This window comes from Scophthalmus maximus, chromosome 19, assembly GCF_022379125.1.
Source record: "Scophthalmus maximus strain ysfricsl-2021 chromosome 19, ASM2237912v1, whole genome shotgun sequence".
Taxonomy (NCBI): domain Eukaryota; kingdom Metazoa; phylum Chordata; class Actinopteri; order Pleuronectiformes; family Scophthalmidae; genus Scophthalmus; species Scophthalmus maximus.
The window spans coordinates 12,810,558-12,833,399 of record NC_061533.1 but is presented as its reverse complement, the minus strand read 5'-3'; the positions used below and the strand labels follow the sequence as shown (position 1 = coordinate 12,833,399).

General features: G+C 42.3%; 1 protein-coding gene across 3 annotated transcripts; it reads left to right on the top strand.

Moving 5' to 3' along the window:
• Positions 1-460: 460 nt before the first annotated feature.
• On the top strand, positions 461-22,831 carry ap1b1 (adaptor related protein complex 1 subunit beta 1). 3 transcript variants are annotated; one of them, XM_035639488.2, is made up of 23 exons: positions 461-534; positions 2,669-2,729; positions 3,435-3,540; positions 3,632-3,767; positions 4,759-5,004; positions 5,240-5,430; positions 5,542-5,763; positions 5,886-6,006; positions 6,127-6,222; positions 6,437-6,552; positions 7,683-7,848; positions 8,400-8,498; positions 8,926-9,185; positions 9,507-9,708; positions 9,894-9,914; positions 10,783-10,812; positions 10,904-11,041; positions 11,192-11,337; positions 11,428-11,557; positions 14,469-14,553; positions 15,077-15,163; positions 15,766-15,920; positions 21,335-22,831. In XM_035639488.2, the coding sequence occupies exons 2-23, from the start codon at positions 2,693-2,695 to the stop codon at positions 21,407-21,409; spliced, it is 2,865 nt and encodes a 954-aa protein (XP_035495381.2). In that variant the 5' UTR covers positions 461-534; positions 2,669-2,692; the 3' UTR covers positions 21,410-22,831. The 3 variants fall into 3 exon arrangements, with proteins under 3 accessions (XP_035495381.2, XP_035495379.2, XP_035495380.2); XM_035639486.2 differs by lacking the exon at positions 461-534 and adding an exon at positions 606-855; XM_035639487.2 differs by lacking the exons at positions 461-534; positions 9,894-9,914 and adding an exon at positions 609-855.
• Positions 22,832-22,842: the final 11 nt, after the last annotated feature.

Below are 22,842 nucleotides of genomic sequence, written 5' to 3'. Positions count from 1 at the left end.
GAAAATATTTTATTAGATGTACAATGTGAATAATCTGATCCATTAACTTTCTGTACTTACAATAAGGTACTGTGTGCAAATTGTGTAGTATGGTGATATCTGGTATCAGGGTAGTATAGGTAGTGCACATAAAAAGTGTGCACAAAATAATAGAAACATTTAATGTTGTTGATCTGCCGGGTTTACACTGCATTAGCCTTGAACTGAAGCAACTTAGTGTACTAACACTGTCTTTGCAGGACCACTTCCACTTACAGTAACTATACAAGACAAGTCGTCCACAGTGTTGCGTTCAAACAAACAGTTAAATCCAGTATTCTGTAACATTTCACGTTGTGTTATTTTTGCCCTGTGCGCCTCGAGAGCACAGACCCTCGCAACCTGTCAGGTTGTTGATCCACCTCTGAGAGCGGACGTTGCTCGTCTGTTTTGCAAACGATATTTGGAGGAAAGGCGGAAGTAAACCGAGTGGGAGGGGACGGACGCACGGAGGGAGGGAGGGAGGCCATCACAGCGCCCGCTTCGCCTGCCACGGTAAGATGTTTGTGGAGAGTTTCTCTCCGACGTCTAATTTTAACCCCACAAGGTTCGCTAATTCGTTGGTCGAGGTAGAAACCGGGCCGAGAGATTAAGAGCTTAACTATCCCGGCAAAGACTTCGTTAAGCCCCCACTCGGAAGGTCGCGCCTCAGCTGCCTCCGCTAGCCGGAGAGGTGTCCGGGCGCTAGCTGACACTGACAGGCAGCCCTGCACCACCACCACCACCACCCCGCTAGCTTCTTTTTAGCCAGCAACCGCTCTCCTTCGCCTCCCCCCGGCTGCTGCCGACATGCAGGAATGGGCGAACCAGCTCTGCGTGAGTAGTCGACCGAGTAGCACCGCCAGTGGCCCCGCTGTCGCCCCCGGCTGTCGTCACTTCACGTCGCCGTTTTCAACGGGGTTCTTTTTTAGTTGTTTAACGAACCTCCGGCTATGCTAACGTCGTGTTAGCTCGACGCTAGCCGGGCTAGCGAAAACCGTCGGTGCACTTCGTGGCTCAGTTGTCAGCTCACGCCCCGGTCAGCTCGCGGGACTCACTCGTGCCGGTCGTGTTGGAACTACGAGAGAGCCCTCGCTGGGGACCGCGGCGCCGTCGCGACCGACGAGCGGCCGTGCGTCGCCCCGTGCCGCTTCGGGTCGACGAAGTTAGGGTCCGACTCGATATGGAACTTGGATTCTCTCAGCAGACGAGCGGGGTTGTGCTGAGGTCAACACGAGCTCCACAACGAGGCTCCTCGTGGAGGCTCGATGGACAGTGAATCTGAAGCCCAGTTGTTTTTGAAGTAGCCCTGGGTCTTGTGGCCTAGATGTGGGAAGCGACGGTCGTGTTCAAGTGCTTCACCAGTCGGAGAGTCTTTGACAATGTGCTCCACATCGGATGGATGTGAGCTGGTTGGTGTTGACGATTAAAACGGGCTTCAACGACAATAGGGTGGATCTCAATGAATAATGAAAGTGTCCACCACTAAGACAGTAATGTAAGACTGACAGGCCTCTGCCTTAAACTTCACGTTCCTTTAAAAGAAGAGTTGACATCACAAACCGCTTGCATCATTGTTCCTGCAAGTTAGATCTTTATAGACAAATCATACTTGAATCACTGTAAACCCTGTAATGTTAATGAATATCCTGACTTATATAGTGTGTGTTCATTAATAATATCTCATCCATAACACACAGTTTGTGTTCTACAGGGAAGTGGATAATGGTCCAGGGAAATTCTCCTCTGTCAAAGACCCATCTACTGTGTCATCTGATTGGATTTAGTCCAATTAATGACATTATTAGCCCTGATTGTTTTTTTCAAGATGTCATAACAAGAGGCAGGGTCTGCACCAGCATTTTGACTGTGCTAACAAATGGCTATCATAGTCATTCATGACACAGCTGGCAGTTTACTAGGTACACCTTGCTAAAACTAATTGTCCAACACAAAAACATCGTGTAATAAATCCTACCTTCATAATGGCTTATGATATTGTTTTTTAAACAGATTACATGTTACTTAATAGTCATTTTGGAGGATGTAGTTTGTGGTACTATTGAATTGTGCTAAACGTATAGGTGTTTACTTTATTTTATTCACCCCATTTATATCAATAAGGGTTGGTAAAATAACAGAAATGCCTTTCTGTATGATATGATACAGCAACACAGACAACATCCCTACAAAAGTTTGAAAAAAATAAATCAAACATGGCCGTTGGATTTATATTGATGGACCCCAGTAAAATGTATTAAAATTCTTAGGGTGAGAGACACAAGGAACTTTTATAACCTATGTTTTATTTGCTAGAATATCGTTTACAGTGAAGTGGTGGATCAAGAGTGTAGGTCAACAACAGGAAATATACATGTTGTTACATGCGGCTCAGTAAAAGAGATATTGCTGACCATGAAAGAAGAGATACGAGTGTCTGCTTTCTCACCAGAATCCATTGTTTTCTATTTTGATAAATCACTGTCATTTGACCTAGAGAAGACAGGAGTTCCTTTTATTTCCCTGTGCTTGCACTTCTAGTATTTCCTGGTGCTATAGTGATGGTCCCAAGTTTTCCACTCAGAAAAAGACACAATCATCACAATCATCTTCTTCACTCTCTCTCTCTCTCTCTCTCTGTACTCTGCAGGAGAATCGACAATTTGGATCCAAGATGACGGACTCCAAGTACTTCACCACCACCAAGAAAGGTCTGATAACTGTTAATCTGGGAGATGAATGGTCGAACATATTAAACATATCAATAGCATGTTACAATTTTCTTATTATTTTCTGCTCTGGGGTATTTCTAACATCCATGCATTTTTTAATTTTTAAGAAAATTGGAGACATTATTTTAAGAGCATGTTTCTTTCAGTATTTGCCTTTTCTGTGGATTTTCCAAGTGTTGCTGTGATCAGGCTGTTGCTAGAATCTTGTAGGAGATTGGGGGTGATTAACGGCTCACAGTGCCTGGGAAACTCTGAGCAGGTAGATTTAAATTAAAGCCCAAAATTGACAGTGTGCTGACATTGGTTTTTACAGTCTAATGAATGCAGATAGGCACTATAGTAACACTTCACGGAGGGATAAACAAAATAAAGATGATCACTTTCTCCTTAGTGCAAAGCAGCACAAATGGATAAATAAACAAAGAAGAAATTCCTTTGTCGTTCTTCACGAGGTTCACACGGTGGCATGATGTTTTATTCAGTACTTACACCAACAGTTCGGATTCTACTTAATTTAAAGCAGTGAGGTAAAAAAAATAGTCCAATACATGTTAGAAATTCTTAAGCAATGATTTTATTCTTCTCAGTTTTTGTTTTTTTACTGCTGCGCATTGCTTCTTCGAATCCCTACATCACAAATGGACTTCAAGATGAATGATTCCCTTTTTGCTTTTGTGTGTGCAGGGGAGATCTTTGAGCTCAAGGCAGAGCTGAACAGTGATAAGAAAGAGAAGAAGAAGGAGGCTGTAAAGAAGGTCATTGCATCCATGACAGTTGGCAAGGATGTCAGGTGAGAAAGGGGAAATGATGTGGAAACTATCCACAGTGTAATTACGTCCTGTGACTCATCACCTTCACATAACTGCTTGTTCGTCCTTCAGCGCTCTGTTCCCAGATGTTGTGAACTGCATGCAGACGGACAACCTGGAACTGAAAAAGCTGGTCTACCTCTACTTGATGAACTATGCCAAGAGTCAGCCAGACATGGCGATCATGGCTGTTAACACCTTTGTGAAGGTAAATGTCATTCTGCAGTATAAAACAGTATGAAATTATCTGTTTGTATTTTATCATTTATGTGTAATGCATGCTGTTAGAGCTTTTTTAATACAGTTCTGTAAAAGCGTGTGCAGTCATCAGACTTATCAAGTGATTTTAGACAAAAGTATTAGAAAATCTTACCGAAAAATGATCAGGATTCTTTTTTTTAATATTCAGGATTTCATCATTGGGACTAAATCTTGGTGCCAGCACGTTTCAGATTGTGTTCATGTTGTTATAAGAATATGATTAAGAAGAATAAGAAGAAGGCTGCACGGTGGTGTAGTGGTTAGCACCTTCACAGCCTCACAGCAAGAAGGTTCTGGGTTCGAATCCCGGTTCAACCAGGGGCTTTCTGTGTGGAGTTTGCAGTCTCCCTGTGTATGCGTGGGTTCTCTCCGGGTTCTCCGGCCTCCTCCCACAGTCCAAAGACATGCAGAATGGGGTTAGGTTCATTGGAGACTCTAAATTGACCGTAGGTGTGAATGTGAGAGTGAATGGTCCGTCTCTGTATGTCCCAATGTTAGCTGGGATTGGCTCCAGCCGCGACCCTTAAATGGATAAAGCGGTAGACGATGAATGAATGAAGAACAAAAATTCTCCTCATAAATGTATTAATTCATGAACTAAATTTATGAATGTACTCATATCTGCTGTTTTGGTCACAACTGTTTAAATTAATTTTCGATTATTCTATTTTCTTCTTGAATCTCTGACATTCATGATATACCAGACCTCAAGGTGTCTGTTGGGGTTAAATACAGACATTCGTAGTCTTTAAAGATGCATTTTACTTTCTTACATCCTACAACAGGGAGTCCTCAATATGATAATTTTATTCTTAAGGAAAACCGATTCAAACAAATGTCTAATGAAGTCAAAAATGATCTTGGATAATGTCGGATGCTAAAGAAAAAAAAAAAAAATATGTGACATAACTTATCACTTCTCTGATCCATCAATCCAGGACTGTGAAGACCCCAACCCTCTCATCCGGGCCCTTGCTGTTCGCACAATGGGCTGCATCCGTGTGGACAAGATCACCGAGTACCTCTGTGAGCCACTGAGGAAATGTCTGAAGGACGAAGACCCGTATGTGAGGAAGACGGCTGCTGTGTGTGCGGCAAAGCTCCATGATATCAACGCCCAACTGGTGGAGGATCAAGGCTTCCTGGACACTCTTAAAGACCTCATCTCTGACTCCAACCCCATGGTACGACTCCCTCAGGCATCCTGCTATTGAGCGAGACAGATTTCTGACTTGGTGTGACACAGCTGGCTACACACTCCAGCTCTATCTTTTACTGATAAGCCCTCTGCTGGCACACAATTGTTCCAACATGATGTCAGAATGGAGTTGGTGCAATGGCCTCTCTTCAGTATCTTCATAAAGCTGTTGCCTCCTACTTTTCCTGTTGGCATTTATCTGTTCTCGTCTTCATCTTAAGGTTGTCGCGAATGCAGTGGCAGCGCTGTCGGAGATAGCAGAGTCCCATCCCAACAGTAATTTACTGGACCTGAACCCCCAGACCATCAACAAGTTGCTGACAGCTTTAAATGAGTGTACCGAGTGGGGACAGATATTCATTCTTGACTGCCTGGCCAATTACACACCTCGTGATGATCGCGAGTCCCAAAGGTAAAGGCAAACACTGCCTTCATTAACACCACACATCAATTAGCACATATTCCCAGGGAACTCTATTTGATTTTCTGCTCTTTCCCTTCTAATATCATTAACATCTACCAGCATCTGTGAGCGTGTGACCCCACGGCTCTCCCATGCAAACTCTGCAGTGGTTTTGTCAGCAGTTAAAGTTTTAATGAAGTTCATGGAGATGCTGCCCAAAGACCTGGACTACTATGGCACCCTGCTGAAGAAGCTCGCCCCGCCACTGGTGACTCTCCTCTCCGCTGAGCCAGAGTTGCAATATGTGGCACTAAGAAACATAAATCTCATCGTACAGAGACGGTAAGAGAAGTTCTCTTCACTATTCTTAATACTTAGGCATTTGCAGGGCCCTAATACAAGTTGCATAACTGTAGCATTGTACATCTCAGTTGAATTTTTGAACTGTTGATGTCCCTTTTTAGTCCAGAGATCCTGAAACACGAGATGAAGGTTTTCTTTGTAAAGTACAATGACCCAATCTATGTTAAACTGGAGAAGCTGGACATCATGATTCGCCTCGCATCTCAAGCCAACATCGCCCAGGTAACACATTCACAGCTACGATACATCAAATACATTGTTGTTTATGGTACTTGTAAGAGGGAAAATATATTGTTAACAAGATCTTCTGAGTGACATAGATATGTGTTTGTCTTGCCGTAGGTTCTGGCTGAGCTGAAAGAGTATGCCACTGAGGTGGATGTGGACTTTGTCCGGAAAGCGGTCAGAGCCATTGGTCGCTGTGCCATCAAAGTCGAGGTGCGTGGAGATGATGCAATACTGTCCTCAGATGCTTTGTTGTTCACATCCTTGTGTCATCTATGTAGATCAGCAATAAAGCAATAGTTTATAAAATAGTTTATGGTAACAGGTGTCATAGATTTACATGTATCATAGATTATTATTATTATTATATGTCTCTACTATTTATATAGGCCTATAATGATGAATAATTTGTCTCTCCATTCATTAGCAATCAGCGGAGCGTTGTGTGAGCACCCTGTTAGACCTCATCCAGACCAAGGTCAACTATGTTGTGCAGGAGGCTATTGTGGTCATCAAGGACATCTTCCGCAAGTACCCCAACAAGTAGGTTCCCTCTTGGGCATCATTTTTAATGAACACCTGGTGTCTTTAGTCAGATTTCAGTCTAAATAATTCAACAAATTGCTGAATATAATATATGATGTATACAGTACACGCAACAGAATCGAGCACCCGTGGAAGCTTAGTTTGTGGTTGCTGTTTAGTACCATTATTCATACAAAATATGACATTTCTCATGCACTTAACCTTCATCAAAGTGTGACACTTCGTTTATAGGCTGGCCATTCACATTGATAAAGTTCTGGATGTATGATATTGCTGGCCGATTTTTACATTTAAGACTTAGGCACACACTTTTATTCACAAGCGACACCTTGACTGTTCCACTTCAAAGACTCTCAGATATTAATCCTGTGCTCTCCAACTTGGCAAATCCCGTTGTAAAAAAAGATGTTCAGAAGAGTTTTCAAAGAAGAAACTGTCCTCAGTAGCACAGTGTGTGATTGCAGTGGCGAGCACTTGTCAGGCACATTTGACTTGAGTGGAGCGTGACTTCTGCTGTGGTTCCAACTGAGTGGATTCATGTGCCAGACAGACACCTCTGCCACACAAGCAGTAGACCACCACCCTGGAGTCATGCGTCTCCAATGAAGTTGGCTTTCCAAAGCTTACACCACAGCATGGCTCATGCCTTCGGCCTCATGCGTCACTGCCCAGTCAATCTTCTGTCTTTTCTATTAATTAGACTCAAACTAAATCTTTCTTCTCTGGCGTTTTCTTGTAAGAAGATTATTATGTATATGGACATGGTTCTTTTTGGGCATTTTAATGCAGATCAGAAATGCTTCAGTCACAGAAATTCATCAGCCCCCAGCAGAAAACATTAGCTAGTTGAGCGTCTCGCAAACGAAAGCCCCAAAGTCCAAACCAGATCAACTATAAAGGGAGAGTAAATATTGGATTTTCACTTATCAGGCTGCTAGAACACGGCCTTCAAAGTAATGCAAAACGTTGACCCCTTTCTAATGCTATTTCTGTTTTTGCTCTCTCTAGTGGCCAAAATATATTAATGCAGCTTTAGATAAATGATATTAACTCACACAGTAAATTTTTTCTTTTTCTTTTTGCTAATACATTTACTAAATTTGAGAGTATGTTGTGACTTTTTCTAGGTATGAAAGTGTGATTGCCACTCTATGTGAAAACCTGGACTCCCTGGATGAGCCGGAGGCTCGTGCCGCAATGATCTGGATTGTGGGAGAGTACGCCGAGCGCATTGACAACGCTGATGAGCTTCTTGAGAGCTTTCTAGAGGGGTTCCACGATGAAAGCACTCAGGTGTGTTTAGGATAGTGCAGGACACTTGTAATTTAAAAAAAAATGTAAAAGTGCACTTTAATGATGTTGGCACCAATTATTTGAAGTCAGTCATGGCAGTAAGTAGCTCACTTTGGTTTCTGTAGTTGGAAATAATTAATGCTACTGGTAAGCTGCTGCAAAGCGCTGAATATGGAGCTGACATGCCGTACAGAAACGCACATGTATTTTGTTTTATTAAACTGGCAAAACGTGGTAACGAGAGACATTTTAAAAAGTCCTAGAATAGTAAAATATTTAGTTTTTCTTCAAAAAACAATGCCTAATGGAATGCTTTGCTTAGTCCAATTGATAACTCAATAAGCACTTAACACTTCATACCATTCACCCATTTATACTCACATTGATGTCACAAGCATCAGAGGCAGTTTGTGGCTCAGCATCTTGACCAAAGACAATTTTGACATGCACAATGGAGAAGCCGACGACTGAACCAACAACTTTCCGATTAGTTGGCAAAAATAGTACTTCAGCAGTTATAACATGCTGTATGCGTTCACTTTGACCTCCAGGTGCAGTTGCAGCTACTGACCGCAATCGTCAAGTTGTTCTTGAAAAAGCCTACTGAGACCCAGGAGCTGGTCCAGCAGGTGCTAAGCCTGGCCACACAGGTGAGGAAAAAAATCTGCACTCATTTGACGTTCACATGACTTTATTGTTCTAGGGACACTGGAGTATTGTAATGGTATTATGGAGCCGAACCTTTCACTTTATTAATGATCCAGTCTAATACACCACCAATAACTTTGGTTTCAAAAGTTGAGGCAAAGTTTCTTTGAGAGAAACTGTTTTAATCTGTTTTTGCTACTGTAGAGGGCAGAGAAAAAGCAGCAACTGGGAGAAAACACTCTGATAAAAATGTACAGTTTCAGGTTGCCTCATACATTATCTACACTTTAGCACTAAGGCTGACTCAGTTTTGAATCTTTGTCGCTCATATATGGGGGAAGAGGAAAAAGAAAACAAACATTAAGTATTTATTACATGTGCTCCATTAATAACAATCCCTCATGCTCATGCCTCCATCTCTTTCTGCAGGATTCTGATAACCCAGACCTCAGGGACCGCGGCTACATCTACTGGCGTCTGCTCTCCACAGATCCTGTGGCTGCCAAGGAGGTGGTTCTGGCTGAGAAGCCCCTGATCTCTGAGGAGACGGATCTGATTGAGCCCACACTGCTGGAGGAGCTCATCTGCCACATTGGTACTCTGGCCTCTGTCTACCACAAGCCACCGAGTGCCTTTGTTGAGGGCAGCCGTGGTGTTCAGCACAAGAGACTCCCTGGCAGTGCTGGATCGTGAGTCACACATTTCTTTTCTTTTTTTTTAACACTCCAGGCAAAGGTTTGTATACTTAAGTGGGCCTAGTTTCTTGACTGTGCCGGTATGTTTTCCCTCAGATCTGCTGAGTAACACGCTTTCCAGCAGAATCAAACTGTGCAGCTTTTTGGTCCTTAGGTGCCGACATCTCTTTACATTTACTTCCATTGTTCTTGGTTGACTAGATGAAGTAACGGCAGCAGTTTAACTACAAATTAAGTTTACCGTGTTTATGAAAATCAGCAGGTATATCCGAATTTAATGTTGTTTTTTTCCTGTCTCGTTTTGATTTCTACTAGTGGGGAGAGTGAGAGCCAAGACACAGGTTCTGCTGCTGGAGTTACTGAGGCACCCCCTGCTGTCATCCCATCCCAGGGAGACCTCCTGGGAGATCTGCTTAATCTGGACCTGACACCTCCGACCACCACAGGACCACCACCGCCCTCATCTGGCATGCAGATGGGTGCTATGGACCTTCTTGGAGGAGGACTAGACAGCCTGGTAGGTTTTCTACACAAAATTTCAGGTTGTGAAAAGCTGGCATCCTAGTATACTTTGTCAGTGGGATCTAGTGATGGATATATGTCTTTAGGTTGTTGTTGTTTTCTCTCTTTTGGTGCTTTTCTTTTCTTTTTCCTCTTGACCCTTGCGTGTTTTCCTTTCTTTGTCCGATGCTGCACCTGCAGATGGGGGATGAGTCTGAGCCGGTAACTACATGGAGGGAGAGGGCACAACATTCATAAACCATGTCAGGCCATTTTAGAGGATACATTCAACAACTGCTGTTTTACTGTATTTCTCATACATCAGTCTGATAGATTCATTCATCATTTTCCTCAGACAGTACCTTGATATGTAGAGTAAGCATGCTGTTCTATCCTTGAGTCCGTCTCTTTTCTTATTTCTGGGCTCTGCGACTGCGTTTCGTCTTTCAATCAGCCGCCCATTCCCCTGCGGACGGACACTCCTCAGTCACCTCAGCTCCCACATCAGTCCCCATCGCCCCCAGATTACAGCCCCACTGAGGTTGGTCCAGGGGACCACACTGGACCAGTTAAGGCCAGCACCAGCCTAGATCCCTCTTTTGTCCCCTGGTGTACCACTTTGTCCTCTGAATAGTCCTCCCCCTTAGCAGATGATCTGTGCCTGTTTGCACTTTGTATCACTTTGTATGTTTCCTGCTCCATTTATGTGAACCTCCTTACACCTTAGATAAGCTATGACACTGTTTGGACATGTATCTTTTTCCCCCACTGTACTCCAACCTTTTCATCACCGCAATAGACAATTGTAGTGAGTAGAATTGAAAGAAAACATATTGGAGTTCACTCGACACTGTCAGACTTGTGTGGACAGTAAAAGATTAGTTGCGTAACAGGAGAAATGTTCATGTACTGGTGTATCCTGGCTATTTCTTGTTAATAGTATAAACCCTGTAGATGTCATCAATCACTGAACAACATTTTAGACCCTCACACCCCTCCATCCCTCCACTTCAAGCCCTCCTGAATGTGACTTTATTTTGTAACGGCATATTAACTGAATTATTCTTTTGTGCTTCTTCCCCCTACCCAGCTCGGCGGGGACCTCGGAGGAAGTCCTGCTGTAAGTCATTTCATATTGTAAAGTTCGATTGAGCCCAAGTACATGGTGACATTGAATGTGTTCGGGTAACCTGTTGCTTTTTGATTCACAGATGGGGGCTGGCTTCAGTGCTCCTACAGCTGCAATGCCAGCCTCTTTCAATGCCCCTGTTAGCGGTGGTCTGGATGACCTGTTTGACCTTGGTGGAGGAGTTGGTTTGCCTATGGGGGCCTACACCCCCCCAAAAACAGTGAGTTTTGATAAGCTGGGATAAAACGTGACAGAATGATGTAACACTCCTCAGTGGGATACTGAGATAATCAGCGCTTTGAGTCTTTTGAAAAACGCTCTATAAATCCAATGTATTATTATTATTATAACCGATCTTGTCTCTCTGTAGATTTGGCTTCCGGCCATGAAGGCCAAGGGTCTGGAGATATCGGGCACCTTTGTCCGCCGTGCTGGGGTCATCCAAATGGAGATGACCCTGACAAATAAAGCTATGAGTGTCATGACTGATTTTGCCATCCAGTTTAACAGAAACAGGTAACACCACCAGGATGCAATGGATGCTGAAATTTCTCTGTATTCAAACATTTTGTGACACTTTTTTCCCTCCACTCTGTGTCTCTGTAGCTTCGGTCTCGCTCCTGCTGGTCCACTCCAGGTTCTCACTCCTCTTAGCCCAAACCAGAGTATTGAAGTGGCCCTTCCCCTCAGCACTGTGGGCCCCGTCATGAAGATGGAGCCTCTGAATAACCTGCAGGTAACACAATGATAATTTCTCTATTTAAATGTTATGCAAGTTGTTGTTTTGGATGAAAAGTAACTTTCACTGCTCACTGAGTGTTGATTCCCAACTGAAACTGACAGTGATTGCCTCACTGTCAGATGATTGTCAGATGTCAAGTACAGACTGGAAGCACAATGTTGTGGAAGCCAACTGTTTTCATTATTATTATTTTTTAACACCGACCTTATACTGACGCCTCATGTTAACTGTCCTAATATGGCTTCCTACTGAGACCAGGGCCTTGAAAACCAGGACAGCACTCTGTTAAAGATGAACTGTTCTGTGAAAAAAGTTAACAGACATGACAGTATGTTAAGTTTTTGTTAATTAAATTAAAAGATTGCTTTGTTCAATTTGCAAAAGTTACTGATCCAAGCAAGGCTGCATTACTTATTACTACATGATGATGTATACGTGCGGGCAGGTCCCGTCGGCTAAGGGCCAAAAAGCTAAATGAAGGATAGAGGATAACGGATCTGGAGAAGCTTGTCGCTGGGTTTATCGTAGATAAGAGGTTTTTAGAAGCTTCTGCTAATGACATAAAATCATTGTTTCACTTCTGAACATTAGGACCTTGCGTAATATGTCAGGGCAGAAATAACAGAACAAGAAGCTGGACACAATATCAGCTTGGGTGTTATGCAACGTTTTATGTTCTCTCAAACCATCAGATACTCCTTGCTGCTTTTATGACTGAATATGCAGAACCCGCAAAAATAATACAGTTATATAACGAGTAACGTAACTCATTACTTTTAAAACCAAGTAATAAGTGATGTAATATAATTCCTTTTTGAAAGAGTAATAAGTAACTTATTACCCTTCCTGAGTAACTTGCCCAACACTGGTCTTAAGTCATACATCCGCTGCTCTGTTCACCTATTCTGCTGAATTTCCATGCTGTGCACAAATGGAATTAAAACATGAAACAGACGTCAGTGTGGTTTTGATAAGTTGTAAATAAAGGGAGGCAGAGGCAGGCTTGTTTTTGATCAGGGCGGTTCTTTTAACTGGGCAGAATGGTTGTCGGTTGCTGTGTGCAGCTGGAGAGAGAAGATAAGAGTGTCGAGGGGGCTGATGGAGGTGGGGGGCGGTCATTAGTGGTCTCGCAGCACATGACTCCTTTGTTTCTCCTGGCCTCGGCGGCCCTGCTAACCTTTTTTACTCGGCTGCCTCTTGTTCCTGCTTTGATGGGTAGTTTGGACACATTCTCAGAAATTTTACTTTGAAAGGGAGTGTTTGTGTCTTGATCTAGGATTACGTCCGAGAACGTCATTGGGAGTGCTCTTCTAACTAGTGACGTGTGTTTGCACTTCTGTGAAGCCTGTACACCACCAGAGTCGATAAAACCATTTCAATCAGGAGAGACGAGTGAATGAAGAAATGATTTATTAAAGGTTTAACAGAACGATATGTTAGTCTTTGGCGATTAGACTCCATTGACCTGGAGTCCAGACAATGGTGGTGATGGTGGTTGATTGCTTGTTGAGTTGATAGATTGAAGAATCCCATGAGTCTGCACAGATTGGGTGGTGATGGGGACGTGGACCGTATGCAAAACTGCAGCATGAGAAAACTAAGGCAGAGAGAGAAACCATATTTAAACAGACGGCAGAAAGTTTATAGGCTAACGAGGCAGTTGTGTTGCAATGCTATTGGATAGATGAGACCAGCTGATTAACAGCTGATCTCAGGAATGACGAAACTAATAGTGGGTGAGTGTATGACAGCCAGGATGAATGAGAATCAAAAGTGAAACCAAAGGGAGCATTAGAGTAGTCTTCCTGACTCAACTTACGCTAGAGCTACATTTCATCATAAATCAACACATTTAAGGCAAGCGATTTAGTAAGGCCGGGAGCACGTTTCTCAGCTGTTGTTGCCTCCTGCAATGACACAGCAGTTCATTTAAATATCAAAGTGCAGAGTTTGTTTGGCTGGTTACAGAAATTCAAATAAAAATTTCAAAAAGCAGTAAAAATTTAATCTTATTGATCAATGAAACATTGGATCTGTTCAATGGTTTAGTGTTTAATTAATTGTTAATCAGATTTCTTTTCTCAATAACATTTGGTCATTTGCATATGAAATATTCAAAAGCGAGAATCAGTTAGAAAAGTTTAGTGAACAAACAGTCAGAATAAAGCTCATTGTGGTTTTGCGTAGCCCCGCATTGCACCCAGGAATAAGATGCCCTAATGAATTATTTAGAAGTCGTACTCATGCTCTTCTCTGGCTGAACTCACAGTCCGTCTCTCAGCACTACTTTGTCGAGCAGCCTGATCAATATCACTGTGTACCACTGGCCACTTCAGGTGCCTCCATAATACTACACGTATTTCTCATGTCTGTAAAAGGTCCTGCACGAGGAGCTTAAATCAACAAATTCATTCTTTATTTTTTAATGCGACCTGCAGTTAGGTGCTATTTTTCTCCCACTTGTTGGTGCATTATTTTTGTTATGTTTTTTATTTTATAGCAGGCTGCTGTTTTTATCTCCTACTATTTCTATCTTCATCGATATCCTCTCGTAAAGATTCTTCTAAAGGCTGTTTATAGTAATTGTTATTTTTGCTATATTTATCTTATGAGTTATATTTGCTATTAAAATAAAACTATTTGGCAAATACGAGCCTCAAGCTTACTGTGAGATGCTGTAAGATAGGAGTGATGTCATTGTAGGATATAGTATTCCCTAAATGTGTGTGTTTGTTAGAGAGTGAGATTGACAAAGGACAGGAGCCCCCTCATGTTCAGTAAACACCACATCTAAACCATCAGTGTCCTTGAAGGGTACTTGAAAAGTAATTACCCATGTATTGCTTCTTGTTTCTCTGCTTGTCATCTTCCTCTACACTCATCTTGGACACGTTCTCTCTCGCAGGTGGCTGTTAAGAACAACATTGACGTATTCTACTTCAGCTGCCAGTACCCCATCAGCATGTTGTTTGTCGAGGACGGGAAGATGGGTAAGTGGGTCTTGGCTAAATCTCTTGACTCAATAGCCTCAAAAGTGTGCTGACGTGAATCACAAACACACACGTCAGACTTTGAATGACGGCATGTGATTGAAGAGGTCTGACGTGTGTGTGTCTCTGTCTCTGTCCACCTGCTGAATCTCATTCACATCTTGGGGCTGTACACTTGCTCCCTCTATTGTACACCAATGCCCTTCCTGGGCTTTTTTTCCCTTTTGTTTCCATGGTGCTGTTTGATTTACTCCGTGAAAACATGTTGGCTGTTCACCCTGCGGAGCTTCCTAATGGGGCCGGCAGCAGCACTGCTGCCAAAAGCTGCAAGTTATTGCTCTAGAGCCTGAGCCACAGCAGGGAACCTCATGTGTAGTGTGGAATAAGAATAATCACACACTACTACACCGCAGTGTCTACATTTCTCTTTAGCGCCGTTCCTATTGTTATCCTCATTCTATGGACATTTCAGCATGTGCTTTGTCTTTGGACTCATCTCATGACTGTGTCTCTTCCTCTGCAGAGCGACAGGTGTTCCTCGCCACATGGAAAGACATTCCTAATGACAACGAGTCCCAGTTTCAGATCAAAGACTGCCATCTCAACTCAGGTGAGAAGGAGGCACAGGGAACAGAGAGTGAACTCGCTGAGGACCACGTCATACACGACACACCACATCCTGCAGCTGCTCCCCATGCGAAGATAGACGAGCAGAGCAGTAGCCAGCGCAAATTCAGATTATTGATGCAAAATGCGTTTGATAAGAACTCAACAGCTGTAGTCCCTATTTACATGAGATAATTTAGTTTTACACAAGTGAGTGCAGCTGAACTCAAGAAGAATTCCAAATGACAGCTTAATGGAGATTTCCCCCCACAGATTAAATTTCTTCTTCATGAATAGAGAGCGCTTCACATCCTACTGGAGCGCAGCAGGAAGACGTGCTGAGGAGAAAAGTTAATTCCAAATTAGCGACAGTATCGTTACCACATAGACAGTCTGGAGTGGAATTTTAGGGGATGGTAGGTGAAAAAGAAATCTTTGGTACTTTCAGCAGACAAGCCCCAGAGCATGGCAGGACTCAGTGAGGGACACTCGATACTGGATGATTACAATGATTATTCACCGAAACTGAATAATGAAAATGAACAGTGAGTTGCTCAAATAAGACAGTTTAAGTTCAGTTCAACAGTTCAAATGTTCCTTCAACAGACGCAGCATCTAACAAACTGCAAGGCAGTAACATCTTCACCATAGCCAAGCGTACAGTGGAGGGCCAGGACATGCTGTACCAGTCCATGAAACTCACTAATAGCATCTGGGTGCTGGCTGAGCTGAGGGTGCAGGCGGGAAACCCAAACTACACGGTGAGTACGCATGAGTTTTAGTCATATCAATGTTGTTAATTTACTGCCAAAAACCAAAAACTGTTGACAGACCGTGACAACCTTTAGTTTTTTGAAGCAACACCACTAAATGTTGTGTTAAAAACACTTCTAGAACAGCTTCTTATGCCAACCGCTGTCAGGGTGAAGGGGGCTTGAGCCCGGTGAGGTTTAATATGGCAACATATGTTGTATGAACGCGCAGGGAAAGTGGTCTGGAACTTTTGGACTGTATGTATATACAGTTTGTAAGCATTATCATTGAACATCATCATACCATCAGGAACAACGGTTTGTGTTTAAGATGTGGCACTGCATTTTATCAGTCGTGGGGTGATTTGCCCTAATTCATCAGAATCTTAAAAGGTCATAAAAGTTTTACTGGAAAGGGCAGGCTGATTTACAGTATTTATTATTTTAACTATTATTATTATCTATGTAATATAATAACGATTTTACGTCATGAAAAGTTAATTGTACAATTTCTCCAGGGTATTTGAATTAGTGATTTTGATAGTGAATTTGATCTTAAATGGCCATTACATGAATTCCCAGACTTTTACAATACAAATCAAAAAACGATTTGCTCAACTTGTCTTTCTTCTCTATTTTTCCAACACGTTGTTTTTAAAAGAACTGTTGGCACATGGCAGCAAGTAGATCTGTACAACAGAGGCAAAGTTTACGTCACACGGTGCTGTCATCAACACGGCACGTCGCAGAGACACGCGTCATCACAGTGGCTGATTTGAACAAGCAGATACAGAGATTGCTGCGACGAGCGTGCTGAAGGGGGAGGCTGGTTGATTGTGCAGTGATTGAAGTGTTTGTGTGCGAGGTAGCGTGCACATGTATTTGTTTGCGTCCTCCATGGTTTTGTCATCTCTCCTTTGTCAGCGCGCCATGGTCACGGTTTGTGTTTGCTGTCGAATCTCTGCATGTCCAGAGCGTTGACCTTGGCGTGACTCTCCTCCTTGCTCATCACTCAGTCTGCTTTCAGATCATGTTTTTATTTATAAGCTGGCATTAAACTTCTTCTTTTTTTTTCTCCCGTCCAGACATGGCAATTTGTCGGCCACCCAGCTTTTGCTTATTAAATCTTTTTTTCAGTTTCGTCACTTAGAAGGACATGGCACAGGCGATTTAAGAAAATACTGCTTTTGGAGAAGTGAAAGCGGATTTAACCTTAACATTTGCTGTATAGTATTTATTGTGTGCCATTTTCTTTTTACTGGAAGTTTTTTCTTTCTCACACTTGATTCGTTACATTCTATGCTTTCCTTGTGCGTCCATTTGTGATGTCACATTAATTCAGGAGGTCGTTCTCATCCACCTTCAGCTCTTTCTGTTCTCTACTCACTCTGTCTGTTCAATTTCATATTCAAGTCCAAGAGCCAAATTATGCCTCACCGTGGCCGCAAAGACTCCCCTACTTTTGGCAGATGGGTCATAAAATAGTCGAGAGAAGAGAGTGTTAGACTTTATAGTTAGCTGTGTGCCCCATGTTCAGTGTGTATTCTGATGCTCGTCTCTGCGAGCCGCTGGCTGCTGCATGGCTCTTGCACTCTCTTGGCACGGCACATGAAAGCCAAGCTGCCAAAGCCTTTTGTTGGCAGCTATTTTTAGACCAGAAGAAGTAAATCCCTGTCACCGTGCGTTTTCTGGGTTGTAATACGCCTCAGAAGAAAAAAGCCATTAAAACACAGTGTGGAGAAACATGTTTTTTATTCTGCTGCTCCCCCATCCTGTTTTACTGTTTAAACATGACCTGGCCTATTTTTTCTGATTGATATCTCAAAACTTGATTGGCTTCTGCTCTCCCTTGATACTTATATTATAACTGTGTCCCAATTCCTCTGACTAGACTATGTTGATTGAAAGATCTTGGTGTATATATTTAATTGGCCTGATTTTGAGTGTGAGACACTATTAGGCGTTCATTGTTGGAAAAATGTTCATTGTGGTGGACAGTAGTTAGGATAATTCTTGGAATATCTTCAAAAAAACTAATTATAACATCAAAACCCAATATTTGCTCATCGATGACAGTGAAAACAAGTTGTGTACACAACATGACGTATCATCAACTTAAGTTTACATCCAGCACTGTCATCTGTGTCATGTTTTAGCTCCAGTTCTGGTCTCTACTGCAAAATGTGTCCCTGTTCTCTCCAGATACTCACTAAAGCCGTTTTCTCGTTACATTAATTGACATATGCCTGCACTTTTAGCTGGTATCATGTGTAGTTAATATGTTCCATAAAAATATCAACTGCCAAAATGTCTGATGGAAGGTATGCCAAATAAATACATTCTTTAATGTGCTTGATATTCTTTAAGCGTATTAAATAATCTAATATCGTGTGACCTATAAAATATGTTGCCAAGACAACTTGTTTGTGATTTGTCCTGTGGGTAATGTCTAGATAAGTTCAGGGTTACAGTGCATGTATGAGTGTGCTGTAACCGTTGGAGGTTTTTCCACAGAGTGGCGGTCCACTTCAGACTGGACCCAGACAGTGATGTTGTGGGATGTACAGCTAAACAATGAGCTGAGAGGAGCTATAAAGCCTCATGAAGCTGAGGGGAGCAGCAGATTTTGGATTTAAATGAGAAGATTGACCCCTTTCACATTATCACTTTGTATTAAAACATAGATTACATCTGTTTTACATTTCAAAAGTTGAAATTGTCCGAAGCTTCCAATTGTTTAGCTTATGTCTACGTTATAGTAATTATATCAGAAAACTGGAATGCTGCTTATCTCTTTTTTTTTCTTTTTTTTATGTGGCATGGAGTTCTCATCTGCCTTTTCCTGTCCCCATGGCAACTATGTGGCCAGTGCTGTTGGTTGATTTTCTCTTCCCACATCTTTTGCTGGTAATTCTGAGGGTTTTGGTAAAAGTGAATTTCAACAGAGAAGTCTCACAGGCTTCATCACGAGTGTCTGTTCTGGGTTAAAATTAGGGATATACCGTTTGTTCTGTGAGACTACAGTATATCAGGTGGTGTTACAGAGCAGTGATAAAAATGGCTGTAAGAAGTTACTGAGCTTTTATCAGATTTTTACTACAAGGTGATGAAGTACCTCAATTTCTATTGTGAAATTATCTGGATTACCCAAAACTATTTTTTAAAATGTTGTTAGAATGCACCTCTAGTTAACACATACAAGTTGATATGCTCAACAGAAATGTCAAAGGCCAAACCGTTATTTATTCTTGAACTGATCCCCCAAACGTTTGCAGCGTAAACAAGGTTGAGTTTTAAGTACATCAAATTTAGTGCATACATTGAACACAATCGTTGCTTCGGCCTGTTGCAGAGCTGCATTGCTGATCAGATCCAACTATTTATCCAGGCTCAGACTCCTGCCGTGTTTTCAGACTGGTTAGTTTCTTGCAAGATGAGTGACAAGCATCCACGTGTCTGTCTCTCGTTGGAGCATACATCACATAGGATGCTGCCGTTTTTGTCACTTTCTAAGTTCATTGTCTTGGGATGATGGAATACAGATTGATGATAAGATTTTCGTCTCACACACATCCCGGTGATTACACCCTCCTCCATCATTACCGTAGCTCCCTCTTCCTGTTTGTCTAGTCTCTAATAGCAGGTCGCACTCCTACCAGGGCTGCTGGGGCATCCGCATTTCCGGCTAGAGCATCTGCATTTCCTCACATCTTGCCCCCCCCCCCCCCGCCGACAGGAGCGTGGCTGACTAAAAAAATTGCCATCAGCAGTTTGCATTAGTAAAGACCCCTGGGTGTCCAGAGGCAACGCTGAAGGAGCTGTACAATATTACTGCTTTCCCTTTTACTGCAGCTCCGTGGTATCCACCACGACGCAATCCCTCACCTTCATTTGTTCTTGGTGTTCACTGAGTTTGAGGAGAGGCCCTGTGGGTTGTCACGTCTATGACTCATCACATTTCTGCTGAATAACTGGTGTTATCCAACAGAAAACATTGCCACTATATTTTAAAATGTATTGATACTAGATTCAATTTTATGTACCAAGTGAAAAATTATGACTGCAAACAACAAAGACACCACATGGAATTCTTTCTCATTTAGTAGTGCAAAAAACAAATCACAAATTCAAGAAAATATTCAGTGAAATAAACATTGGAAGAAAATGAGACTATCCGCTGACATTGGGATGAAGGTCCTGACCAGGTAGCTTTTTGTTAGATCACTCCCGTCTCCTCTCCTCCTGTCAGATCTGTCTGTGCTTTCTGATAATTGGCAGAATTACCTGCTGGAAAGTCAATGAAATCAAAGAGAAACCGCTCAAATAAAAGTTCAGATATATCAAACTGGGCAGGTCATTATACAACATTATAAAACGGGTAGCTCAAATCAAGCAATCTGATTGGTTCATAGCAGTGGTATATTGAGTGTATACTCACCCTGCCATGAGCTATTGCTTAAGTAACAAAGACTTGTGTTTTGTGGATTTGGGGTCTTGCTGCATTGTTTGTAATTTTCAGATGAAACCAGTCGTGGAGGGTCTCTACTGGCAGACGTGGGTTATTAAGGTTTCCATTTGTCACTGCGGCGAGCAGAGTCGCTTTATGCAGCGATGAATTAATGAAATGTTTTGAAATATTAATGAACTCAAAAGATGGTAATTCTGAGTTAAGTGTTTTAATGCAACATAATGACAGTATCTGTCCTGATGCACTAACTCCAAAGCTCCGGTTGCCTTGGGTTTCCTTCCTCGTTAATCTTTGAAATGATATCTGCAGTACAATGGGGAGGAAAACAGCCTCAACCTGTTCCAGCTGCGGCTCACATCAAAGCGCGGCGTGTCCAACTCTATATCTCAAGTCAATTTATGTATCTGAATTTTTGTCGGTGTCTGATAAAAACTGAATTAGGGTTAGAAAAGAAAAAAATGTTTAAAATCCAAAGCTTCTTTCTTCTCGTCTCCTGTGATAGAGGCTTTTAAAGAGACAGCGAGGTTGTTAAGATTATTTACTATGATCTCATTGATACCAATTAACTTTGGTTTTCAGATTTTAGTCTGCAAACTTCTTAATTTTTGTGACATTCATGCTCAATAATAATTATAATAATAGCACATTTTACTTGTAACGCACTTTACATTTGAAACAAATCTCAAAGTGCTAAATTATGAAGCCTAGTAAGGTTTAAATCAAAAGGTAAGTCATTACATTAGCTTGTTCTGTTATTACACAATATATATATAGTATATAGTCATTCAAATATTAATATTAACTTTATAAAATGGCTAATTAAACAAAAACATATCACCTTCTGTGGAGACTGTTGTTCGAAGTTTGTGTGACTTGCTCTAAACACACCCTGTCTTGCCAACATTTTAATGGTCTTATTGATCATAAGTTGTATTCGACTCTTCTCGTCCTCCAGGTTTGTCTGAAGTGCCGAGCTGCGGAGGTTTCCCAGGGTGTGTTCCAGTGCTACGAGGCGGTGCTGAAGAACTGAAACCCCCGTGCCCACGTCCCCCTGTCCCCCCAGCCGCTGCCCCTCGCAGACGCCTGTCACCTCCTCTTGCTCGCCCTCACCTGACCTACAGACCATGTTACACCTCCCTGAGTGCAGGATCCACTTCCTGACTCGTCGGGCCTGGAGACTGCGCTCCGTGTGTCATCTAGCTGATTATTTAGGACGGTTACCGTCTCATTCTGATCTTGTTTTTTTCTTTCCTTCCTAAGACTACAGAGATGTTTGGTTCTTTTTCTTGGCTCATCTCTGTGTTGATGAATTGTCTGACTGAACACTTTGAGACAGTGCAGCTCCTCCTCTTCTTCTCATCCTTTGACGACCTTCATTGAGCGACAATGTGACTTGTGTCCCTGTGACGGTTTTCTCTGCATGAGGGTCTTTAATCATTATCTAGCCCCTCTTCTTTGCAAATTGAAGTTTATTTTTAGCTTCTGCAATCAGCAGGTGAATCATCACAATGGGTATATATTTATTTGGGGGTATTTTCAATTAAAATGCGGCATAAAAAGGCTTTAACTCTTTAACTCTTTGGCTGTGTGAAGTGGAAGGTGGCTGTCTGGGCCTTTAGGAGAGATACACAAACAACACTATCGTTGTCTTTGTCAATTTATAGTTTTCTTAATATCTGTGTTTATCAGTGGGGTGGGACCTTTCACTGTCCCCTGAAAGCAGGACGACTGATGTGCCGTGTGCATGGAAACTGTTGATGTGAGGTTCTTTCTTTCATTTTTACATCAACATCTGGACTTTTATAGAGCAGCAGCAGTCGTCCGCCCACTGTTCTCTTACTTAGTCATTCCATTGTTTAATTTGTGTTTTTGTTGTGTTCAGTCTTGTTAGTGTGGCCGACTGAGGTAAAGCCTCGGATGTTAAGGATTTTATATCTGCTGCTGCTTCTTCCTCCGCCGGTGACGGCCACTCGGGCTCCGTCTGCAAACTGCTGCCTCTTTGTTCCCATCGCAGCTTTTCAAGCGCCGTGGCCGCGCCTGAGATGAAGGCTCAGGTGAGGTGACTTCAAACTTTCCACAGTCATGTGTTTGCAACACCTCTGTGAGTAACAAGTATACATGTAGGTAGCTCACACTGTCTCAGCTGCAATGAGGCTAGAGCAACATCCAGTGACCCTGCTGTACCTAGAGACTCTGGAGATTAATTGTATTCCTTTTCGAGTCATTACACTCGGGCCCTTTTTATCGACTCAACAGGATGTAGGCGCACACCTTTCACAGATAACAACAGAGGTGGCTGTGTGTTTTAGTGTGTCTTTGTGTGTGGTGGCGGCTGAATCATATGAAATGCTGATTAAAAATAAGAAGTTAATCATGTTTTTGATTGATATGATTTTGTTCATTGTGTGTTCATCATTTGAAAACCAACTATTAAAAGTCTTGACAGTTAAAATCCAGTGCAGA